Here is a 25,638-nt window from a genome sequence, read left to right as displayed (position 1 = left end):
CACTGCTATGTAACATGTATCACACATTTTTCATTCTTTTTTCTCTATTCCCCCCCCCCAAAAAAACCTCTTTCTGCTTTTGCATCAAAGAAAATACTATGAAACTTAACCATACATCCCAACACAAAAGAAACACCATTGTATGTGGCTCTCACAACACTTCCAGAATCATATTACATAGCTAACCAAAGAGAAGAGCTTCTCTATATTATATTTTTGCATATCCTCAAATGCTTTTTTTTCCACACACACTATCAAAAAGCCCCAATTTATTCGAACTTCTTTCACAACAATTTGCACATCAGTTGCTATTTATTAACACTAAATTTTTTTATTCTTTTTTCCTTTATCTAAATGCCATGGCTCTTTAGCATATCTTTTTTTATCCAATTTAATTAAACTAGTAAACCAACTGGAGTTGCCTAACACTTGCATGGGAAAAAAAAATGGATGGAGCTTTCAAAAAGGGTTTCTAATATGTTTAAATATTAGTTTTCTCTTATTAAAGTGAACCGTTTTATCAAGATTATCCCCCAAAAGTGCATAATTAAAGCAAACGTCTCCAAAAAGTTTAATTATGGTTGCTTTGATGTCCAAAACATAATTTTAAGCTTCTCTTGTCAAGCTGATGCAAAAATTGTACAAAGACAAAAAGCAGTAGCACATTTGCCACCTGGGACTTAAGATTTATTTATGCATTTTAGAGAGAGAGAGTCAGCTTGAGTGGGGAAGGGGAGGAAGGAGAGACTTTCAGGCAGACTCTCCGTTGAGCACAGAGCCCAACTTGGGGCTCCATCCCTGGTTCCCAAGATCATAACCTGAGCCAAAATCAAGAGTTGAACACTTAACGGACTGAGCCATCCGGGCATCTTAGCCACCTTGGATTTTTAGAGCAGGGTTTATGGAAATATGAGCCCCAATAGTATGACCTCATTAACACTATTGTCAGTCCATCAGTCCAGTGCTTTTAGGTGAAGGATTTGCTACCAGCATCTAATAAGTAGAGGCCAGAGATGCAGTGGAACATTTTCAATGCCCGGGACAGCTCCTGACAGCAAAGAATTATCCAACCCTAAATGAAAATAGGGCTACAGTTGAGAGACCCTGGTCTAGAGAGTCTCGTTCAATTTTATATATTGAAACACACATCCAATAATTAATACAAATCTGACAACAAGAAGAATTATTGTTCTTACACTTATTTTTCTTTTCTCCTGAGATCCTTTCAGTTCTTCCTTTATTCTCACTTGGTCTCTGAAGTTTCAGTTGTCATCCTTCCTTCTGTTTAGGGGTTTCTGCTCATGATAATGATGGTGTAGAAAATAGTAATGAAGTTATACCTCAATAAATCAATATTTTAGGAATAAGTTATTCTTGTTATATTTTACTGTGCTCAACAAAAACAGAATTTCTTTTTGTTTTCAATTGATATTCTCTTAAAATAGGTTAATATCTTTCTTTGAAATACATGAGCATACTTTTCTTGTCCTGGCATAGTATTATAATGGATTATATGTCTTTCATCTTTCAACACTTACTTGTACTTGTTTTAAATGTTGTAGGGGGTTTTTTTTGGAGGGGGTGCAGAGGGAGAGGGAGAGAGAGAATCTCAAGCAGACTCCATGCCATGGAACCCCACATGGGGCTGAATCTCAAAACCATGAGATCATGACCTGAACTGAAATCAAGAGTCAGATGCTTATCCAATGAAGCCACCCAGGCTCCCCAATGTTGTAGGTTCTAGGGGATGTTTCCACTTAAGGCTCATCTAGGAAAGGGAGAGAATAGTGCCATGACCTGGAAATGGCAAATTTACAAAATTTGTTCCTGGTTAGAAATTTGAACACTGACTGAGTGTTTGATAATATTAAGAAATTACTGATAATTTTTAGGTATAACAATATTAGAGTGAGTATATTTTAGTAATGCATAGTGGAACTTTACAGTTGAACTAATATATTTAATCTCAGATTAGTCAGGGAGAGGGGAAATATGTGAGGTATCAGTGAAACAAGTTTAGCTTTGAGTTAATAATTGCTTAAGCTAGGTGGTGAACATATAGGGATTTATTTTTATATTATTTACATTGTTCTATAGTTTATTAGACTATGATGATATACTATCTTGCTAGTATTCTAATGGTATACTAGTATACTGTTCTGCCTTTTATAAATACTCAAAAATATTCCACAATAAGAATCTTAAAAATCAAAGCAATAGGAAACAAGTGAGCCCTTTCTATAACTTTTATCTTTTAAGATATATTCCTTCTATCCCTCCCTTCTCCACAAACCTGGGAAGAAAATACTGGTTAACCGACTACCTGCTTAAGTGAGGTTTCTATTAGATATAGTTTAAAAAAGATTCAGTCACATCTCAGTTAAGCTTATAAAAGATGAGAAGTTGTCTTTTCTCCAAGATGAGAGTCAGACCATCTCTGGTAGAAGAGTTTCCTCAAGTCCATTTATCATACTGACCAAGTAGGTCAGGAAGGAATTTTTTACTGTAGTTTAGATAAACTGTTGGGGCGTTTGACCCAGTTCTTCAGCTCACTTTGTTTGAAATCACAAGCTAAAACATAGCGTATGCATCTTTAGTCCACTGACTGCTATTCTTTCCAGATTTTATTTGACTAAGATATGATAAAGGTCATCTATTTAGAAGGGGTAGGGGAAAGTCTATAAAACCTAGAAGTTGGCAGACTTTTTCTGTAAAGGACCAAATAGTAAATATTTTAGACTTTGTGGACCATGTATGGTCTTTGTTGCATATTTATCTTTTAATTTATTTATTGTTTAAGAAACCTTTAAAAACATGAAAACTATGCTTAATATAATACAAAAAGCAGCAAAAATGTGAAGGTTGGATTTGGCTATAGGAATCCTGATATATCCTCTTATTTTAAAACTAGCCATTCTCCCAGATTTAATTCATTCTGAATAACATAAGCAAAAGCATTCTACAAAATATATTTTACTTATTATTATTCATTTAATGCATATGCATTTTACCCCTATCACTTAATACATGCTACTGTAACTAAACCAACTGATTATTGATGTGGATTATTTTTTATCATTAGTACATACTTGAACTTACACACAAACTTTTTAAATCAGAATTTAAGTACCATTTTTATGATTGTAATTATTATCTTGAATTTGCTTCTTGTTGTCATATAGAGCGTTGCTTCTTGGAGAAAGATGGTATCAACAGATACTTAACATGTGATAGGATTAATTTGTGAGTGTGCCTGTTTTCTGGGTAAGGGGATGGTAGTAGGGTTTCTCGTTTGCCTCATACATTTTTGCTGTTACTTTGTCCAAAAAGAGATTTCCAGCTGACCTCTCTACTGATACCTTGGAGTATTCAGAAGTAGAAAATGGAAACTCTGTAGGTAGGATGTTAGTTTTCTACTCACTTCAAGGCTTCTCTGTGACCACTCATGTACTGGTCTTAAAGAACTCACTGTAATCTCTCAAGAGTGGGTAAGAATACAAAAGGTAGAGGCTTTTAACAAAATGGACAGGAATGAATATCTGGAAAGAGGTCCCAGATGGAGAAGTGTATGAGTCAGGCACTTTCCGGCTGAGTGTCATTGAGTCAAGATCGGGTTAGCTGAGATGGTAGAGCCTATTGTGAGGGAACACTGGAAGAAAGGAAGCACAGAAAACCACCCCAGGAAAGTCAGAGGCTGACTCTGTGGCAAGAGAGAATGGCCCTTGGGAACCCATAGCAATTCCAGTACCCCAGGAGCCATTTTAGGAAAATTCACCATTCCCATAACTTAGGCCATCCCTGACTTTCCTACCTATTCATTCCTCAATTTCAGGCTCCACATGAGAGGGTATAATTGGGCTTATCAGTCACAATCCAACATAAAGCATCCCCATCGGTAAGAGTTCTCCAGCAAGGCCATCCTGTGGGCTGCTGACCATGTTTGGGATGCCTGTCTTAAGCAGGCATCAATCATGGCTGCACCTATAAAAATACACATACTCAGTTACATGATGAAGGCTTGGCAATTCGGACACACAACACAAATACTACTTCTAACCAATTTTACAAAAAAGAGCTCCTGGCTTCATGTCAGAAAGTGTTTCATGAAATGAGATTTTTCTCTGGATGTGGAAGTTTTGCTTGCCTTTTTTCCCAAAACAACATTTTATCTTCTCTCACTCTAAGCAGACACCCTCTAGTGATTTGCCTTTACATCTAGTTCAGAATTCACAGATGCCTCATCACCTTTCAAGTTCTTTTGAAGCCTCATTTACAGTAATTCTTCAAAGAGGTCACTGTTGTTCTGGATGCTACAGCTTTATTTGAGGCGTATCCCCATCCCCTCATACCCGAATTGTAATCGTGAAACTTCCTTACAAATCTTTTTTACCTACTAGGAGTCCCCTCCCCCCATCCATTTTACAAGCCAAATGTAGATCTCCCACAACAGATGTGAAAGAGAACAAGTTTACCTTCTAGAGAAAGAGAGGCTGAATGTTTTTCCCAGGTCTGACAGGACAGCCAGAGAGACCGAACTCCTCAGCTCTGTTCCATCTATTCTTCCCTAAAACCATACTTTATACACAACTCCCTTCCTTCAGAAGCCTTGCAATAACATTGTCAGTCAAGACCAAACCCCTTACCTGCGGAGTACTGTTCTCTCTGCCTGCTCAAACTCCTATGATCCTGAGACTGCTGTTCCGACAGTCCCGTGGGAGCCCCAACCCAAACTCTCCTCTGAACCTGTGTGCAGGACACTGCTCCACTCCATCTTCCTTCCCATCCCGTTCTGTCTTCCGCATCCTCATGGCCTGGGCAATGCAACTCCTACGCTGTTCTCAGAGCCTATCTAAGCCTTCTCTTGTCACCAAAAGTGCACAGAAATCTATTCCAACAGATGATGTATTATCTGGATTTTTAGATTTTTATCAGGTTAAAGTCCCTAGCAGACATTTTAGATTGGGAATTATCCTCAAGCTTGGTTTATATATTGTGTTTGGATTTCTAATGAACTATAAACTCTGCGGGGGTTTTTTTGTTTGTTTTTGTTTTTGTTTTAATGTACCCCATAGTTTCCTTCGAGGTGCAATAAGAAAATCATTTGTTGACTTGAATTTATACCATCCCTTAATTTCCATTCCTTTATGCCCTCTTTTTCCAATTTCTTTTAAACAAGGAACCCGGTTTTAGATGTAAGTCTGACAACTACAAAACTTCTCCACACCCAAAAAAGTTCATCACTGATATCACCTAAAACCTTGTTAGAAAAATGCATTGTCAGCAACCCCCTATTCACAAAATCCTAATCTGCTTTTAAGCAAGACATCTAGGGGATTCTTATGCATATTAAAGTGTGGGAAGCACTGCACTGAAGATTCCAGTATGAATCAGTTAGCCATTCATTGTTACATTGAATAAACCAAGAAAATGTTTATTTAAATCCCTGTTTTATCACTCACACGTGTATGTGTATAGATGACTGAAAGAGACAGAGAGAGAACCTAGGGGAAGCTTTGGAGATAAATAACTGTTTTGCTGTGGTAGACTTGCCTCGTAAATATCTAGTGAATATATTTTCTGTTTAGACTATTATTTCTGCTGTACTTTTCTTTTTCTTTTTCATTTTGTGTAAGCATATTAAACCACATAGGAAAACAGAGCTGTCAAGATATCACTTCAAGAAAACACAGTTGATGTAGCTAAGAGCTAAAATCATTTGATGAATTTTTTAAAAGCTGGCTGCTTTTTAAAGGCATTCATAATTCACGATGTTTGATTAACTTTTAAAAAGAGTTGAGTGTTGGTAGATTTAAAATCAAAAGGGAAGATTTGGAGTGGTCCGGTGGATTTTTAATGATGGATAGAAATCAGGAAATGTATGGTCTTACCCTTCTTAGCTTTGATATTTTTTATGTGATTTTTGTTCCAATCGCATAACAGATCCCCTTTTTTCTTCTGTATGTCACATGGACTAACATGGGGCTGGCAGTGATTGCTTTTTTTCTACCCAGCAGATATTTTGAAAATTACCGAGATAGTCCATCAAGTATTTTAACTGCGAAAGACAAGTAGTATAAATATATACTAGATAACAGTTTATAAATAGTATTGTGTAAAGCAGATTTTATGCAGACATTAGGCAGTTGAAGAAGTCACAGTAGAATTTAAAGACACATCCATCATCAGGAACAGTAAGGGGTGAGAGTTTTAGAAGTGGGAAGTATAAACCTTAGTGGGAACATCTGTATATCCAACAGAATGAAACAATCATGTCACAAACATGTTTGTAATCAGTAGGAACCAGATAAAAGATATGAGTAATGTAACTTCTGGTGGATGGGGTCCAAGCTCCTCAAAAAGATATGGCTATTTGGAATGTTGTACTCAGGTGTGAGCACTGTGTTTTATGAAACGTATTTGCACACTGCTGTAAGTCATTTCTACTTTTTTTTTAAGGTTTTATTTATTTATTTATTTGTCAGAGAGAGAGAGAGAGAAAACACAAGCAGGCAGAGCAGCAGGCAGAGGCAGAGAGAGAAGCAGGCTCCCCACTGATCAAGGAGCCCGATGCGGGACTCGATCCCAGGACCCTGGGATCATGACCTGAGCCGAAGGCAGCGGCTTAACCAACTGAGCCACCCAGGTGTCCCGTCATTTCTACTTTTCATTTATTCGTTGATTCACTCATTCTTCATTTCTTGAACCGCAATGATACCATGTGACTAAATCCACAGTCAGCCCTAGATATTATGAATGTGATGGTTGTACTTTTCATTAAAGACCTTATTAGTTAGTTTAGAGAAATAATCACATAAACAAGTAAGTCTGAAAATGTGCCATAGGGTCTAAGATGCACAATTATCAAGCAGAGTGGAGACAAAGATAATTAAGAAGGGTGCCCATGGGTGTGAAATCATCTCACTTGAGACAAGTCTATGGAATTGGGATGGTTAGTTGGTGAACAGATTGTTTACAAGAGGGTGGAAGGTGTGGGAGATGATAATTATATTTCACAAATTTGAACAGTTACTTGGTATATGAAACATTACTTTTTCCTTTGTTCCAGCAGGTAGTCAAAATCACAAGGAAAAATAATACAGTAAGAAGAGAGGGAACTTAAGCAGGAAAGGAAGGGATGCGTGTTTCAGGAGGGCTCACACAGTGCTAGGCTGTGCCGGGCACTCTGTAAGCACTATTTTAGTTAATCCTTATAACAGCTTTGCCAATGCTTAACCTGTCTGAAATGCCACTACTAGGCCAATATTCAGAGCCGCAGGTGATCACCCTAAATGCTTTACTTTAAGAGAGATGAATTGACCAAACATATGGGGGAGACCTAAGATTTTTTTGGCAAAGCAGTAACTTTAGATGATACAAATGACCGCATAACCAGTGGTAGGAGATGCTAATAGTTGTACAAATGTGACAGTGTCTGTGAGAACTGAAATAATCAGTTGTATCCTTAGAAAATAAAGCAAAATTGGATATTCTATTTTTATTAGACTATCATAACTCTTCTTTTGTAATATCTGAATTTGGAAATATCTTATATCCAATCTGTTTCAGAAGCTTATTAAAGATGTGAAATATTTCTATTTTTAAAGATTGTACCTGTTTATTAGAGAGAGAGAGAGAGGAAGAGAGAGCACAAGCAGGGGGGCAACAGAAGGAGAGGGAAAAGCAGGTTCCCTGCTTAGCAGGGACCTCGATGTAGGGCTCCATCCCAGGACCCCAAGACCATGACCTGAGCTGAAGGCAGACACTTAACTGACAGAGCCACCCAGGTGGCCCCATGAAATATTTCAAAATACATCAATACTACAAATTTATATCTATTTAATGTTCTATTCTACTCCAAATTCCCTCGATTGCTATTCAAATCCATGTGACAGACATCTCAGGTGCTTCTACCAGCCAAGCTTGATATGCAGATTGATTTAAGCCAGATGTTACCACCTCCTATGCTATAAGAGGTGACATTTTCCTAGTTCACTAGTATAAATATAGAAAGATTACAAATACAGATACAGAAAGAAAACAAAAAAAAGTGTTATTTCCTCTTGCACATACTATGAGACACTAGATTAGGAGCCTAAGTAATTTAGAGGAAATTAGTATTTTGATAGACAGCGGAGAATTACTTTTATTTCATGATCTTGGATACAAAAAAAAAGGAAGCAGCTTCTTGCTTAGGTTACTACGAGTAACCAAGTACAAATGTTCCTATAAATTCTAGAAACTCAGGTTAAACATAATACCATACAAATTTCTGTCATAAGTCCCTGGTAAGTTCCTGTGTTACTGCAATGTCAAACTCTGTTTTAGGGGTCATGAAAATATTTCTGAGTTGCAAAATTCTTGATGCCATTTATAAAATGACTTTGTATAGGTATCAGTAATGTCACTGAAATGCTTATAAAGTTAACTGATGTCTACAAAAATAGCACTGAGTAGTTGATTATATCTCATAACCTAAGGTTTATTAAAAGTGTGTCTGTGTGTGTGTGTGTGTGTGTGTGTGTGTGTATAGTGGTGAGTCAAATTTAATCTCCCGAAACATAACTTTTTATAATGTTGAAACTGAAAACAGTTTCCAATGTGTCTGGGGTAGGTTGCTTTACTGTCAGTTTTCCTCTTCAATAAGTGAAATAACTTACCCTGAAAAAAAAAACAAAACAAAAACAAAACAGGAGAATCATAGAAAATTAAAATTAATATGTCAAGTCCCCAAATACTTGTGCTCTGGATTATAATTTAGAAATTTATATCCAGCTAAAGGGACTTATTTCCAAGTAAATTTGCACTGAAATTCTTAAAACAGTGATAGCACCACTGGGAAATTCCAAGTTTAGTTCTTGAAAAGTAAATAAACAAGGAGAAGTAGGAAGATTGGAACATCAACATGGTCTAGAAAATGTGTCATAATATTCTTTTAAAAAAAAAACTTATATCTGTAAGATACACTTAGTTTGTTCTTTGGGAGTTCATTTTATTTCATTGTGAACTTTACTTTTGTGTGAAGTCATCTGAGCACCCAAAAGCAAGTTAGTTTTCTACCTGGTGAGAAACAATATCATCTACGTTGAAGAAAATATTACCAAGCAGTCTAGATACCTTCTTCATTACAGATATTGCACAAAACCCACAAAGATGTGTTGTGTTGCTTAGAGAAAGCACATAAATCATTTGGCAAGTTCTGTTACAAAGGGGAGATACTGCGCAGGAAAACCAATATTACACTGTTGAAAACTTAAGAATAGAACTTAGTGTGGACCTTGGGTTCATCCACTATCATTGATGTACTCATAAGCATTTTAAAATATTTTCTCTGGGTTCAAAACTCAAGGCTGTAGTCTCCGGGAGGGATACAATAATGTCACTGTATAATTGCTGTCTTTAAAATGTCAGACCAGTGAGGGAGATAAGTAATTTTAAGGAAACAATTAGAAAATCCAATACAAGAAAATAAAAGTAGTGACAAACTATATATCCATAATTTCTTAGGAACCTCAAGGATAGTATGAGATACAGATGAATAAAATGGCTTTTCTTTATGTTTTTTATCCAAACCCAAATACACACACACACACAGGAAATACACAAAAACTCTGTAACACCTGACACAGGACTCTCTTCCCTCAATAAGCAGATCTCCAAAAGAACTTAGTAATAATCAAAAATTAATTCACGGAGAAGCAGCTGCTCCACTCACATACTGAGTCTAGAAATCCATTTCATGACATCTAAGACTCCTTTCCAATCAGAAGTTTGCTTTTTTCATTGCTAAGTTGTTGGCATGTATTAATTTTGTTATTCATGGTAGAAACAAAGACTTTGGAGCTTTAAAAGGAGGGTCTATTCAAAGTGATTTTCACACTAACCAGTGAGTACACCTTCACTCTGCTAGTGAGTACACCTTCGTTTGTTCTGTTTCTCACTACGAGATTATTGCCAAGAATTAATGGCTGAAGAATTTTATTAAGGAAACAATAACAGTTATCCAGAACTGTGATAACATAAAATTTCAGTTGTTTAAGCCAAAAATTTGTTTTAAGTATGCTGCTGGTTACTGATGAAACTTGAACGGAACGGAGAGGGAACTTGGAATATACATATGAAAGACTGTAGCCAGGAAGGAGCAGATCTCCTGGCAGAACCCAAGAATGGCTCCCAGCTGAGACCCTAGGACTACAGAGAGCCAAATGAAAAGTGAGGGAGAAAACAGGGGCCCTACCCAAGACTGCATGTGATACAAAGTGTTATCTGTCCCTCACTCCACATTGCCCAGCAGCCTGTAACCAGGCATTTTATTCTCCTGAGTTTCTGCTTTGAAAGCAGGTGAAGAAGGCAGACAACTAGGACTTATTAGTGACCCTAGAGTAAAGCCTTCCCCGTTCCAGAATTTAAGGAAATAAGAGAACAAATTGCCTATCCCTTTGTTCTAAAGAGAAACTCCAAATCAACAAATTATGCCACATCACCAGATTTTTCATCCTTAAATGTGGAAGGATGTCAATGGATTACCTGAAGAAACCATTAAACATTCAAGGAAAAGCTCAGACACAGAGGCAGAAATAGTGGAGAGAAAGAATTTAGAAAACAGAAGGGCACTAAAATATATATAAAATCTAAAAACAAAAGCCCGTTTTTCTTTTCACTTTCATAGTTTTATTGCAATTTATTTTACATATATGTCACCCGTGTCAAGTGTACAATTTAATTTTTTTATTAAATTTACTAAATTATGAAGCCATCACCATAAATCAGGTTTAGAACATTTTCATCACCCCAGTAAGATTTTTTGGACCCATTTACCATGACTCTCCTTTCTCACCCGCTCTCCCAAGCAACCAATAATTTGTCTTTCTAGATTTGCCTTCTCTGGATACTTCATATATATGGAATCATAGAACATGTGGACTCATGTCTTGCTTCTTCCACTTATGTTTGTGAAACATACTGAGGTCTGTCCATGTTGTAGCATATTTGTGTCATTTATATTCAGAACTCTTAACACCCATCAGGAGATAGTGCACATTACATCTATAATGAAAGAAAAGGATATAATGAGAAAGCAATAAACATAGGAAAATGGAAAGCATTTGGAAATTAAAAACATAAGTGCCAAAACAAAACTATATGAAAAAGAACAGAAGGTAAAGTTGAGGAAATCTCCTACTGTCATAATCACTACTAACAGGTTTGCATTCCCTCATATCTTGTTTTTTGTTTCCTATTCTGTGCACTTAGATATTAATTTTATAACTAGTTTTTTAAATAAGTTATGCACATCACAAAATAAAAATAATTTATATAAAGAGACATTGAAAAAATGCACATCTGCATAAAGGAGTGTTTTTCATCTGGAGCAAGGCATATTGGTAGATGTTATTATTCTTAATGATCATTTTTATCTGACTGTAATTATAATCTTATATCCTTTTCTCACCCAAGCTTTCATGACCATTCATGGTTATCACACTGACTTTAAAAGCTTCCCTTTTCATAAATGCCACATTGTTCTTCTAGTGGCCATGTACTTGGTTGTATCTTGACTTGTTAAACATTTAGGGCATGCTCACATTTTCAGATGCTATTAAATAAATATGTATTACCGTGTAAACATTGTTTTTTTTTCCCCCATTTTATTTCATTTATTTTCAGTGTTCCAGCGTTCATTGTTTATGCACCATACCCAGTGCTCCATGCAATACGTGCCCTCCATAATACCCACTACCTGGCTCGCCCAACCCACCCCACTCCCCTCCAAACCCTCAGTTTGTTTCTCAGAATCCACAGTTTCTCATAGGTTGTCTCCCCCTCCGATTTCCCCCAATTCACTTCTCCACTCCATCTCCCAACATTGCTCTAATTATAGAGTATTCCTTGGGTTAGATTGTCCAGTAAAATGTCTGGGTTGAAGATTATGTATACTTTTTAAATTCTCTGTTACATCTCACTGGTTATTTTCCATGAGGTTTATAGCCTAACCATTCTACATGACAAGTTGCACAGATTTGAAAGCAACACTTAGCAGTAATGGGTTTCCCATCAGTTTACTCATCATAATGTCCCAATTATAAATTATATGATATGGCATTAGTACTTTAGTGACTAACAGGAATTTAATTGGGGGATAGTGCTAAAAAATACTTCTTTTATTACCTTCTTTAGAGTAACCAGCAAATTCCATGATGTGATAATATGCTTTATGTTTAAATATAATATAGATTCATCTTTCTACATACACTGTTACACACAGATGCATGCATGCACACAAATGTGAACACTTCACAATATTACTTATTAAATTTACATGTTTACCAGCGTGAACAACAACATAAGTGGTTGCTACAGTGGCATTTCCTAAAATGCTATCTTCCCAGATTGGTTCAAATGTGCTTCTTAATACTTCCAGAATACCCACAGTCTGTATTATTGTTCTTACCAGATTGCATTGAAATGAACTCTCAATTAAGAAGAAATCTTTTTTTTAAATCATCAGTATAGAAATAACAAAGTAGATAATATGTTTGACTCACATTTCCAGCCCTAACATCAAATGCATAATACCTACCACATAATTTATTCACCGTGTTTATCAGCGTGAACAGAACTTACTTAAAAAGTTCAGAAAAGTGTGCATTTAGGCCTCTTTCAATAATTATTTTGCTATTATTTCCTTATGTTAGGAAATTGTGTATTCAAAAATACTTCTGCTATTTCTTTTTTCAAACTGGTTATCCTGAAACTAAATTTCTTAAAAATATTTCTAATTTTTTTAAAAAATCAAAATCTATAGAGTTTAATTAATAAATTTAGAGAAATGAAATAAAAAATTATCACTTGTAGATTCATTTAAGTTAGAAACTAAGGAAATCCAAATTTGCAAATGTTTGCTTTACTGAATTTTGGAAATCTAATTCTCCAAAAAGAATTTTTCTTAGAAATTATTGAAATAGAAAGCCTCTCTGTGAATTTGGAATATAGTTTTCTATACCCATCTCATTGGGAATGAGATCCCCCTTATGTAAGGCATGCCTGAATGCATTCCCCAAAACCTGGTTGTTTTTCCTGATCATAGGACTTTCTAGGCCAGTGTGTGGGTTCACTTTGGTTTCTATCTATATCATATGATCTGCTTTTTGCCTTCCAAACTTAATAAAAATTTTGTCTGGTTACAGTATCTTTTTTTTTTTAAGAATTTATTTATTTGTTTGACAGAGAGAAACACAGCAAGAGAGAGGGAACACAAGCAGGTGGAGTGGAGAGGGAGAAATGGGCTTCCCCTCAGAGCGGGGAGCCTAAGGTGGGGCTGCATCCCAGGACCCTGGGATCATGACCTGAGCCAAAGGCAGACACTTAATGACTGAGCCACCCAGGCGCCCTGATTACAGTTTCTTCCAGTGTTCAACTCCGTTGTAGACTTATGATTCTCTTTTTTACATTTTTATTGTTATTTCAGATGGATTGGAATGAGGGCTGAAGGATAGATAACTCCATTTCAGCTTTCCACTTGAACTAAAAGATTTAACTGTTTAACAATGAATATTATTTTAAGGTTAAGTATTGTCAATTGGATATTTTTGTCAGAAGGAATTTACTGATAAAATAGGAAATGCTGCCAATCATTGGTTGATGACACCATGAGACTTTTTTTTTTTTTTAACTGTGGGTCTTGGTGGTCTTTGAAAGTAAATTACCAAACAAGTCTTTCTCTCTTGGTTTGATAGAGATTTGCTTGCTGACCAAAGGCCGCCGCACCGCCAGTGTTCGAGCTGATACATACTGTCGTCTTTATTCACTTTCTGTGGACAACTTCAACGAGGTCCTAGAGGAATATCCAATGATGAGGCGAGCCTTCGAGACGGTTGCCATTGACCGACTAGATCGGATAGGTACTCTCTTCCGTTTTCTACCTTTTTTGTGTACAATTTATACTTTAGTGGACTGATACATATTTGCAATCCTAAGTCCTAAATGCTATAATAGGTTGTCTATTAATTAGCATAGAGCTAGCAGTTAGCTCTAGCCCTATTTCTACTCTCTAACTCTCTCATCTAAGTATTCTGGGTTTATTTAATCATCTCTGTTTTTATTAGCTGCTCAATCTGATTTCCCCAGTGATGACAAAACAATTTGAATCTTCAGGTAAAAAGCAATGATAAAAATTTTAGGTAGCACTAAAATAGAACTAAAAATATAATAGTATGAGTCTACATTACAAACCAAATAATTTTACTACAAGGTTTTTAAAAAAAATTATGTATCAACTTTTCATTTTTAGTTTTATATTGAGAACTGAAAACTTGTACATTTTAATTGTCTCTGTAGAAACTTCTGGAAACGTTTGTAATACAGACTCAAGCAGGAAAAGCCTTGCTAGAAGTACCTAACTTAGATGCTTTACTTTGTAAACATCAACTTATTTTACAGGCTTCTCTGCTCTCCAATAAGAATATATAAATTAGACCTTATATTAGTTACACTAGTTAAAAGATTTGAAGAATTGCTATAGTAAAGTTAGATCAGATTGGCTTGCTGTTAGCTTCCCAAGATATGCTAGAAGATTCTGATGTGAGAAGGTATATGCATTCATTTTCTACACCTAAATCCTCTTCCCCCACCCTACCGTGCTCTGCCCCTTTTCCTTGCTTACCTCTACTCCATTGTCGTAACCTGAGTTTAGACATCACTTCCCTGTAGAAATCTTCTGTGACCTCCTAACCGGCCCCTAATCCTAGGCTGAATAACCTGGGTATGTTCTCCCATCCCCCTAGGAATTTCCTCCATCACAATACTGCTTCTGTTATTGCAGTTGCTCTAAAGATGCTAAGATTTGTAAATGGAGAGGTCACATCTAATTCACTATTGCATTCGCAGTACGTAGTACACAATGAATATTCTTGAAGAGAGGTTGTAGGGAGGGATGCAGGAATCAATGATCTCAAACGAGATGGGGCTGGGATCACTTGGAAGTAAACAAGTCCTTCATTCTTATTAAAGGTAAGGATTTTTGATTGATGTAATCTTATGTCAGCTTTTCTTCTGCACTTTGTATCTTTCTTTCCTTCTACAGAAGTGGGATGACAGATGCATTAGGCTCTGAAATTAGGTTAGGAGAAATAATGGTAGTATTTGGACATTATCATTAGACATAACACACATATCAGAAATTCATATTGACAGTTTAGACAGGTAATAGGACACAGTGTCGAGAGAGACAGTGCCCATAAAAGTGGGCATTCCTGAAAGCATCTTTATTTAATTTGAAAATAATTTACCTCTTTGTGGTATGTGAGTGCTCACGGTAGAGCTAGAGACTAATTTCTGAACACATGCGTTTTTCTGCTTAGCCAGCTACACATTTTTAGAGAAAGTGTTAAAATCAGGATTTTTTTATTAATTATTTTTATTAACATATAATGTATTATTAGCCCCAGGGGTACAGGTCTGTGAATCGTCAGGCTTACACACTTCACAGCACTCACCATTTCACATACCCTCCTGAATGAAAATCAGGATATTTTAATAAAGAATTTCTGTTACTCTGATCAGCTTCACTCTCGTCTAACTTTTTCCAGTTAATTTTTATAAGAAAGTTTGCATGAAATGGTTTGCATTCAATAACACAGGCAATAAAATCACTAATAAGCACCAAGTATTTGCTAATAGTGCATTAAAATCTTTATTTCTCCACAAGTTCACAGATATTTACATTACAAAATGTTGACTATTCAGATCACAAAGAAATATTTTCCTTCACTCTGTGCTATTGCTCATATATATAGACCATATTTAGTTAAGGCAATATGCTAAATAAGCATTTATATTTATTACGGATATAGGAGCTTTTGTTCTTGAGAAAATTAGAACAGTTCTATAAGGAGGAACATTTATTTCGGCAGTCATTTAAAATGATAGTTGCCAGCATCCAAGTAAATTATAACATATATTTCCACTAAAAAGTATTCCTTCGAACTCTAACTTTATTTAGCAATATGGCAGATTCATTCATTTTCAGTTACGATATTTATCTGGGAATTATGTTATCAATGATGTCACCAAAAGTCACTAATTTTCCCCTTTCCTCGATCTAACTTTGATTCTGTCATCATCCTGCCAGAGAATGTCTACTTACTGCAAAGCACTCCAAAGACAATGGCAGGAAGGAGAGGTGTTGCTTACTGAGGTTCTAGAGGGAGCTGAGAACCTGCCATACACGATGCCCCTTAATCCTCACCAAGACCTTTCGGAAAAGGAAGGATTATGAAGTGTTCTCAGCCTGTTGGTGCATCAAAGTCCTCTGAGGAAGTACGCTTTGAAAGGACTGAAATCTGAAATCTGGACCCCATGTCTGGTTATCGTGGTTTAATTAATAGGGACCAGATGAAAATCAGTATTTTTCAAAGCCCCAGAGATGAGAAGACTATGAATGTCTGGTGGAGGACCCCTGGCATAGAGCACGCATCAAAGGCAGAGACTTGCCACAAGGGCTCCTCAGATTTGCACGTGGCAATCTCCTGAGCATCTCAGTAAGATGCAGCATCTCATTCCCCAAGTAGGAGGGAGCCTAACTGACTGCATTTCTAGAAGGTGCTCCCGTCATACCGATGCCTGCAGCTGGTTCGTTGTTCTTAGTAAGGGTCTGCGATCATATCTGCTGTTTTCCTTCCGCGGTCCTGTTTCTTAGTAACCAGCTTCTGTTGGGCATGGTTCCAACCTTCCTATGTCCCGTTCTCCTGATGGGTGAAATAGGATTATAAACACATTAAACTCAGTAAGTCTGTCTAAAGCCTTCTGTAGGGTACCTGTCACATAGTAAGTGTTCCATAGTAGTTTCTGAAAAAAGGTAGCTTTAAACTTAAATTTTGATTCCAGGCTCATCCTGATCCAAGTACCCTTTCTTCTCCCACTCTTCTAAGTAGCCCTCATGTCCACTATCTCCCTCTCTCCCGTAAGATGGCTTTTGCCATCTGTTAACAGACTTCAACCTGACTTACATAGAAGGTAAGACTTCCCAGAGAGATACAGGAAGCGTGAAGGGCAGGAGCCACCTTTCCGTTGGCGCCTAAAGGTGAGTATTTGGCTTTCAAGCGTCTTCCGCGAAACACTGGCCTACTTGGGTTTCCAGGATTCGCTCTCCCCTGGGCTCGTCGTCCGTCCTCCACAGCTTTCTAAGTGGCTCTGTTTGTTCCGCTGACAGGAAAGAAAAATTCCATTCTTCTGCAGAAGTTCCAGAAGGACCTGAACACCGGCGTTTTCAACAATCAGGAGAACGAGATCCTGAAGCAGATAGTGAAGCACGACCGGGAGATGGTGCAGGCGATCGCTCCGATCAATTACCCCCAGATGACAGCCCTGAATTCCGCCTCTTCCACCACGACTCCGACCTCCCGCGTGAGGACACAGTCTCCGCCGGTGTACACAGCGACCAGTCTGTCCCACAGCAACCTGCATTCCCCCAGCCCCAGCACGCAGACCCCCCAGCCATCCGCCGTCCTCTCGCCCTGCTCCTACACCACCGCGGTCTGCAGCCCTCCCGTACAGAGCCCGCTGGCCACTCGAACTTTCCACTATGCCTCCCCCACTGCGTCCCAGCTGTCCCTCACGCAGCAGCAGCAGCAGCAGCAGCTCCAGCAGCCCCCGCCCCCGCAGCCCCCGCAGCCGCCCCCGCAGCCGCAGACGCCCGGCAGCTCCACGCCGAAAAACGAAGTGCACAGGAGCACGCAGGCGCTGCACAACGCCAGCCTGACCCGGGAAGTCAGGCCCCTGTCGGCCTCGCAGCCCTCGCTGCCCCATGAGGTTTCCACTCTCATTTCCAGACCTCATCCCACTGTGGGCGAGTCCCTGGCCTCCATCCCTCAGCCCGTGACCGCCGTTCACGGCCCGGGCCTGCAGGCGGGGGGCAGGGGCACCGTCCCCCCGCGAGTCACCCTGTTCCGACAGATGTCCTCGGGAGCCATTCCCCCTAACCGAGGAGCCCCTCCCGCACCCCCTCCACCAGCAGCTGCTCTTCCGAGAGAGTCTTCCTCAGTCTTAACTACAGACCCAGAGGCAGAAAAGCCACGATTTGCTTCAAATTTATGATCCCTGCTGATTGTCAAAGCAGAAAGAAATACTCTAATAAACTGAGAATCTCCTCAGATCTTATTTTATTCTATCTCCTGATAGATTCCTATAGCCTACTATGAAGAGATATTTTAGACAGCTCTGGCCTACATGCAAAATGTACAATATATAAATATATATCTACTATTAAATATCTATCTAAATTCCCAAGAGAAGTTCAAAAGACCTGTTTAGCATTCAGTGTTATATGTCTTCCTTTCTTTAAATCATTAAAGGATTTAAAATGTTGTTGTAAGATCATTTATTTTTAACCTACTTTTACTGAATTCCTTTGATATATGTATTTCTCTACTTTATGAAGAGTTCTTGGATTCAGTGGAAACAAAACTCTGATTTTAAAAGGCAACTCAAGTGAGCTACTGAATAGCACCAACCAAAACTTCTTTCATGAGCTGTGTCTCTGCATCTAAATTGTTAATCATTAATTATGGAGATTAAATAGCAAGTCCCATTTTATAGATCCAAATTGTATTTTGGTGCTTTCAATTTTGAATTAGGTTACAGAATACACGGTGTGCTTGGTCACGGTTGGAGACTAACATTGCCACCATTAGGAATATCTCTAACCTCAAACATGTTCATTGACCTTTCAGAAAGCTGAGGGGATATTTGTCTTCATGTGTTATTGGACTTTTACCAAGACTCAATGTTAGTTGTAAATAACTTTTTCAACCCAAATAAAAATAGCTATTCTGTGCTGTATGAAGGTAAAAGTCATCACTTAAGAATTTAGTTTTATTGCTTCACTTCAAAACTTAGAATTTGAAATTTTACAAAACCTAATTGTGACAGTTATTCAACTGTAATGCAATGGCTTGAAACCTACAATATTATTTTAACCTGCAATGTTTTATGCAAAACTGTATGCTCAATTCTACAGATTGCTTGTATTACACCAAAAATCATTACTTTTCTTCCTTCTTGCCATAACCAAGCATCTGAAAATAGTCCCTGCATGCTTTTTGGGGGAAAAAAAAAATAGGTTCAGATCAGTCACTGTAGGGAGAGGCTTCCAGTATTTCTCATTTCTAGAAAAGTATAACCACTCATTAATTGCCTATCTTAAAATTCCTGTAAGGCTGACTTGGATCTCTGACTTAAGTCTAGAAGTGAGGTTTTCACTTTCATTTAATATTATTACTATTATTACTATTATTTAAGTAATGATTTGTAAACCACAGCTTGATTGGAGTTGCCAGTGTGTTCTGTGTCTTCACTGTTGGTAGTTGGTAGTTTACCCTGGTGTTCATTTAAAATAACTAAGTACACAATAGCATCATGTCTGGGAACACACGCTTTGTTCTATGTGTATTGTAATAAAATGGTTAGTAAATCTTAAGGCATGTGATGACTAACATAGCCCTTAGATAGGAGATTCGTTACTCAGAATGTGCTGGAAATTGTATGGATGTGATGACAGAAAGCAGGGGGCAAACTGAATGTGAGCATTGTTTGTTTATCTGTTTCCTTAACTTTCCATGATCTGTGAACATCCGCTTCTTCTCAGAGAAGTCCCTTAGTAATCATTTGTGCCTAATGCATCCCACAAATGTGGTGGATGACTGGAACACAATTGGAAGATTCCTAATAACCAACTTCTGTAAATAACCCAAGTTAAAGAGAATGACCTAAAATGGAGGTCTTCGGTATCTTTGACCCTGGCGATGCATTTAAGAAGAACTTAACAAAGATCACACATTAAACGGGGCAGGGCCTCCAGACAGACTTGAGGACAGAAAACAAAACAAAAAGCAAAAACTCTAAAATGGATCCATGCTGCCTGTTATGCCTTTTATGGATATAATACCTATACTACCAAAATGAGTTGTTATGTTTCCTTTCTAACAGACCCCAGCTTGTGTGGAAGTAATCAACTATGCTAGTCAATGTAATGTTGTCATTAACATGCTGGTGATATCTGATGGCATGTCAGGAGTGGTGTAAGAATGAGATTGTTCAGTCTACCCAGAGCCTATGGGAAAGCTGCAAGACCATTTACATATCAGTACAAAACTCCTTTATTTTATTAAAATATTGAGAATTAACTTCAATTTATTAAGATCATGTATTGGTCCTTTAAATTATTAAAGGTTTACATTTGATAGCACTAATGGGTTTGGTAGTGAAATATTTTTATATATAAATTTTTGGTTTTTTATTTTGAGCACTATTGGGAAACACAAGCAAAATTGAATTGCATGGTCTTTCAGTGCAACCATAAAATTTTTATTCACTTTGTAACAGAATGGACAAAAAACTAAGGTTTATATGTTAAACTAAAAAAAATGGTACAGGGTAAATTATATACATATATATGTATGAATATAAATGCTTAGGTTAAGAAAAAAATTGACTCACATTCCTGTAATATAAAAGTCCATTGCTAGTTGAAAAGTGACCTCTTTTCTCTGTACATAGTTAAGCCCATAAGTATGGAGTTTTAATCTGTACAGAAAGAAATGTATTATTGAAAAGATTGGTCTTTCTGCTGCTGGGAAAATAGTAGAAAAGCTGATTCTTACAACAACTGTATGATCAGGGACGAATTAGAGTATTTCTTTTGTCTTTGCTCAAAGCCATACATATATAAATATATATAAAGATTATTAATAAATTCAATAGAAAATAAACTAATATCATGAATATTTTATTTTATCAATATACTCTAATCCAATGTTTTGTTTTATTGAGTACAGATTTGCCTCTTTCTACCTCTACATCATAAGGTCTCCAAGAGGGCTTATACTTGATAGTCATTAAAAAATTACAGATAGCCCATGGCTGTAGAGAGGAAGAAAAAGAACCTGGGTTTCCCAGTTGTCCCTGTGTTTTACCTATTCCCTACAGTACTAGTTGGAGTCTTTTTATTCTTTGCTCTGTACCTCCTTGGTTGTTACCCAATTCCAAAACAGTCATTTCTGTGCTATTAGATTTAGAGACGGGAAAAAAAATCACCTTGTAATTTATTATAGAAACCTCTTCTATGACAGCCTACGGCCTTGCAAAGGCTTTTGATAGTGGCAGAACCTCTCTTTACAAGTGGATTTTGAACCAGACCTAAAAGCCTGACATAGAGTTTATTGCATTGAATGAAGGAGTCTTGAAAACTGTAAGGATAAATGGCAGGCATGGCAACAGACTCTATTCATCAAATAAATAGTATGTCTCTGGGTCTCAGTGACCAGTCCGTAAGCGAATGATTCCCTGACGGATGCCGTCCCACTTTAAAAAAGGTGGTTATTTTGCCATTTATAAACTTAAGTGAGCGTAACATTTGCAGGACGTTACAAAGCACACAGCTGAGGTAGGCTAGTTCCTAAAGGACTTGGGTGATTTAAACAATATATGTTTTAAACTTTAGATGTTATTTTTAAAACCTGAATTATTTACTCTTCAAAATAGAAGTGATCTCTACCAACTTTCAGGCTTATTTTTTTTAAGTCCCCGTGACTTCTTAAAGTGTTTATATTTGTTAATTTATAATTTTACTGTGCTATTTTGCTCTTAAGAATTTTACTTTCATAAAGCTGTGTGAACAAGATTTATCTCTCTTATGCCTCTATCCTTCTAGAATATGTGCCATAAAACCCAAGTCTGATTATTTTGTTCATTTGCACTGCACCTAACAAAATTTTATTACATGCTCTGCCTATTTGAAAATTACCTATTCTCTCCAATACAAAAGAAATGTAGTCCTTTCAGAATAATTGGACGATGAATGTCAATATCTATTTTGAGTCCTGCAAGTAATGGTCAAAAATTTAAGCAAGCGTGACTAGCTGCATGCACTGAATTGTTAGCTCGGTTCTAGAACTTTATTTAATATGTCCTCTTTCTAGGAAAATAAGATGGAATAAAGAAGATTTGCTGTTGTATTCAGGGCTAACTATGCCTGCTACCAGCAATGGGAAGCAGGGACTTTTCTTAAGCAATTTTGGTTCTGTCCTTTTTAAAAATGTCATTTATTTTTTTTATAAACCAGCAACAATAATTCAATCGTGAAGAGAACTCCTGATTTTAAAAGGGAGCAAAGAAAGTATAAATGACCTTACTTAAATTCATCAAGGATGCAGGAGCAAATCCAGCCAGAAGACCCATATTCCTCCTCCTCTCATTTTGGAGTTTTGGGCCAAAAGCCACATTCCTTCCTTTCCCGGGGACAATTAACATTTCTGTTAATATCTGTCACTTTGTTCTTCATCATTGTCTTTATAGCTTTAGGGCATGAAAAGCATGAGCTTTTCTATATAGGAAGAATTTCATGTCATAGTCACAAACTATCACAAGACAAAGATAATTCCATCACAGTTATTCAGAAGAAAATATTAGCAGTTGTGTAATACTTGGCTGCTTTTCAATTTTGAATACTCTCCCAGTGAAATCATTGCTCTCTTTTCCCCAAACTCAAACATATTCTCTCTCTGCCACTGAGCCATCAGACAGGGAGATCTTCTCCCTAAGCGAGACCAGGACAAGCGTCCCAGCGGTGAGGCCTCATGCACAAAATCTGAAGTGCCCCAAATCTCAATAATAAGGGCAAATAATATTTTAACGCAACATTTAAAAAACCAGAATCAAAGTAATAGTCGATGATGAACCAAATGTCACAATCTGAAATGAAGACAAGATCCAACCCTGAGCCCGCGTGACCCTGCCTCTGTTGCCTCCTTCATTCTGGCCCCACTTCCTATGGAGACTCTGATGGGTCTAAAGGGGCTTTGAAGGGTCTCTGTGATAGAAGTCTTGCCCTGATTTGCCCCATCAACCCTTAAGAATTATTGAAAGGCAATATTTAAAGGCCCTGTGCATCAGTTCCTGGATTTGTTTCCAAGAGTAACCTATTAAATGCCAAAGAATTCACCTTTCTTGACAAAGGAACCATGCTTTTCTCAAGTATAGATGCTCACCAGCGCAGCTGACTGGGGCCACGGGCCAATACCTTAGGCTGAACGGGAGCAGAAACTGAATGAGAAATACCGGTTTTAAACCTTCAAAAGAGCTTTTAATATCAAACCAATGGTTTTACAGTTCTATGCTTTATCTTCGTAATTTTAGGAAACCAAGATTTCTAGTTGGGTGGATACATGTTGAAATGTGCGTTTTGCTAATGTGACAGGAAAAGTTATTTGTGACAGCAAAGGGGGTGGGGGAGTGGTTTACTATTTACAATCTCACACAGCTCTGAAAAGAGGCTGAATCCCGAGGAAAATCTTAGGTTTGCTGAACAGGACAATGAGGACAAGAAGTGGAAATGGAAATTGCTTTGCCTAAGACAAGGCATAAAGGGGCTGGGGAAGAATTTGAGAATATGAAAGTCAGGACCTCAGTGACTAGAAAGGAGTGAGGAAATAATTTTGGTTAAAACTCCAGAGATTCTCCATACCTTACTGTCATCACTACACTTCAAAGATTGACAAACATGGATATTCTTTGGAGCTATTACATCTCTAATGTGGAATAAATGGCCACTTTTTCCCAAAGGGAAACATGGCTTAATTTTTGTTTTTTTAGTTGTGAATGTTTAAATAATAATAGTTGAACAGTGAGAGTATTTATTTACTTAACATGTCTGAGTAAATATAATAATTGAAAGGTAAGGACTATTTTATGTTTTCATTAGATTTACATAATTAAATACAAGTGATTCAGAGTTATTCAGGCATTCTTTTAATAATGGAGCAATTTTACAAAAAAGAAACAAATTGTTGTTTTTTCTTTTACCAGACTAATCCTATCTTTCCACAGAGAAAATTTAGATTTGCAGAGGCAAACATATTTTTTGAAAGATGTTTTAGTTTCTCTTAAATTTATAAGGGGAAACTGCTCAGATATGGGAGATTTATTTTTGAGAGAAAAAAGAGCACAACACAGGAAAGTTTGAAAGATTCATAAGAAGTTTGCTGAATGTATTCTCATTTGATTCTTGTATTTGTCTAAGGCCTTAGTTTCCAAGCATTTCCAAATAAAAGTTGTTTGCCTAACTATTCTCCAAGATCTATTACCAACCCAACACCCTACAATTCTGTTGAAAATGGGCAGTTCTGAATTGCTCAAAGTATGATAGTCTGACATCTAACCATATGAAGTATTGCATTTGAGAAAATGGAGTAGTGTTCAACAGACAAATTTGTATACACTGCATAGCATGCATTCTCCACATACCTCCATACCTAGGATCAAACTATATTAACTGTATTGGCTGGTTAGCAAATATATTAAAAGATCCAAGTGATTACTGCCCTCCTCACAGTAATTCTCTTAAAATGCCAAACACATATCCCAAAGATGCTCGAATGAATCAAAATATGTTTAACTCCCCCAACAATCCAACAATTCAGAACAGCCTTCAGGACTCACAGCAAGCCGATATGAATATTCTCAACAGTGGTTTATCTCAGTAATCGTAAATCCCATTTTAGGAGTTAGCCAAAACTCACTGAAAGCCCTATTTTCTTTAAGAGCAAATAATGTAATTTAGCATCACTCTGCAATCAAAAACAAAATGTGATTGTTTTTATGCATGGCTCATAAATTGCATCTGAAAGACTTCTAGATATGTTCCAAAAGACTCTCTCTCCCTCTGTTTCACTACCATATATATATATATATATATATATATATATATGCACATATATATATTCAAATATACATATATATTCAAACTTTCAAGGATCTAAATTAAAACTCTCAAGAATCTAAAGATCTGTGATATTTGCTTTTAAAGGTTTAATAATTTTATAGCTTTATATCATCCCTAAGTTATTTTTACTCTCACAGAAGAACAATGATCAAAGCCATTGATTTGGGCTTGTATATCTACAAGATGATTATTTGCATATGACATTCTACATTTCTATGAATAAATGACATTGACTCAATTTCTCCATGTGTGAAACTCTCAGGTAATAACTTCTTAAACTGGCACCTGTAATCAAAGTTTAGTCTTTCTGGAGCTAGATTAGCATGAGCTACCTTAGCAATGAGCTACATTCGCAAAAATCTTTTAAATGATTTTAATAGCTACAAGCTATGAATGTTGGCAAATTTTGAGACTTTGGCTAGTTTGTTCAAACAATTTCTCAGCTAAATTGACTACAAACATACGTCAAAGTAAGCAAGTCAATACAAAGATTCCTTCTAGGTAGAACTATTTTGGAAGAAAAAAAATTATTGGTTTGACAATCATTTTTTAGAAAATTACTGGTTAAAAATAACCTCTCTCTGAATCAGAGTATTAGTTGGTAAGGAAATACTCTCAATAGAGATCATAGTTTCTTGAAAGTCTGTCAGAAACTTGCTCAAGCATTTTATCATGAATATTAACTACTTTCCAAATAGTCAGTATAATGTGCCCCAGAAAATGTTCTGACCCTAAGTAGGTTTGGGAAATACCTTTTCTTTTAAGTTGTAACATATATTGTAGGAGAGTGAAAGGTAAATGTTCGTGCACACATTTTTAAGTCACTTCAACAGTTATATCCACATAAGGAGTTTAGTTCATATGTG

General features: G+C 36.9%; 1 protein-coding gene across 1 annotated transcript in view; it reads left to right on the top strand.

Annotated features, from left to right (window-relative positions):
* HCN1 (hyperpolarization activated cyclic nucleotide gated potassium channel 1) overlaps nt 1–20,526 on the top strand; it is a 393,328-nt gene extending 372,802 nt beyond the window's left edge. The window contains exons 7-8 of the mRNA XM_032851441.1: nt 13,734–13,898; nt 17,207–20,526. Of these exons, the coding sequence (XP_032707332.1) occupies nt 13,734–13,898; nt 17,207–18,090 (1,049 nt within the window). The 3' untranslated portion in view covers nt 18,091–20,526. The remainder of the gene's footprint in view (nt 1–13,733; nt 13,899–17,206) is intronic.
* Nucleotides 20,527–25,638: the final 5,112 nt, after the last annotated feature.

Source organism: Lontra canadensis, unplaced genomic scaffold (assembly GCF_010015895.1).
Source record: "Lontra canadensis isolate GAN:19392208 unplaced genomic scaffold, GSC_riverotter_1.0 scaffold5, whole genome shotgun sequence".
NCBI lineage: Eukaryota > Metazoa > Chordata > Mammalia > Carnivora > Mustelidae > Lontra > Lontra canadensis.
The sequence above is the reverse complement of the archived record's forward strand: the minus strand, read 5'-3'. Positions and strand labels throughout refer to the sequence as shown.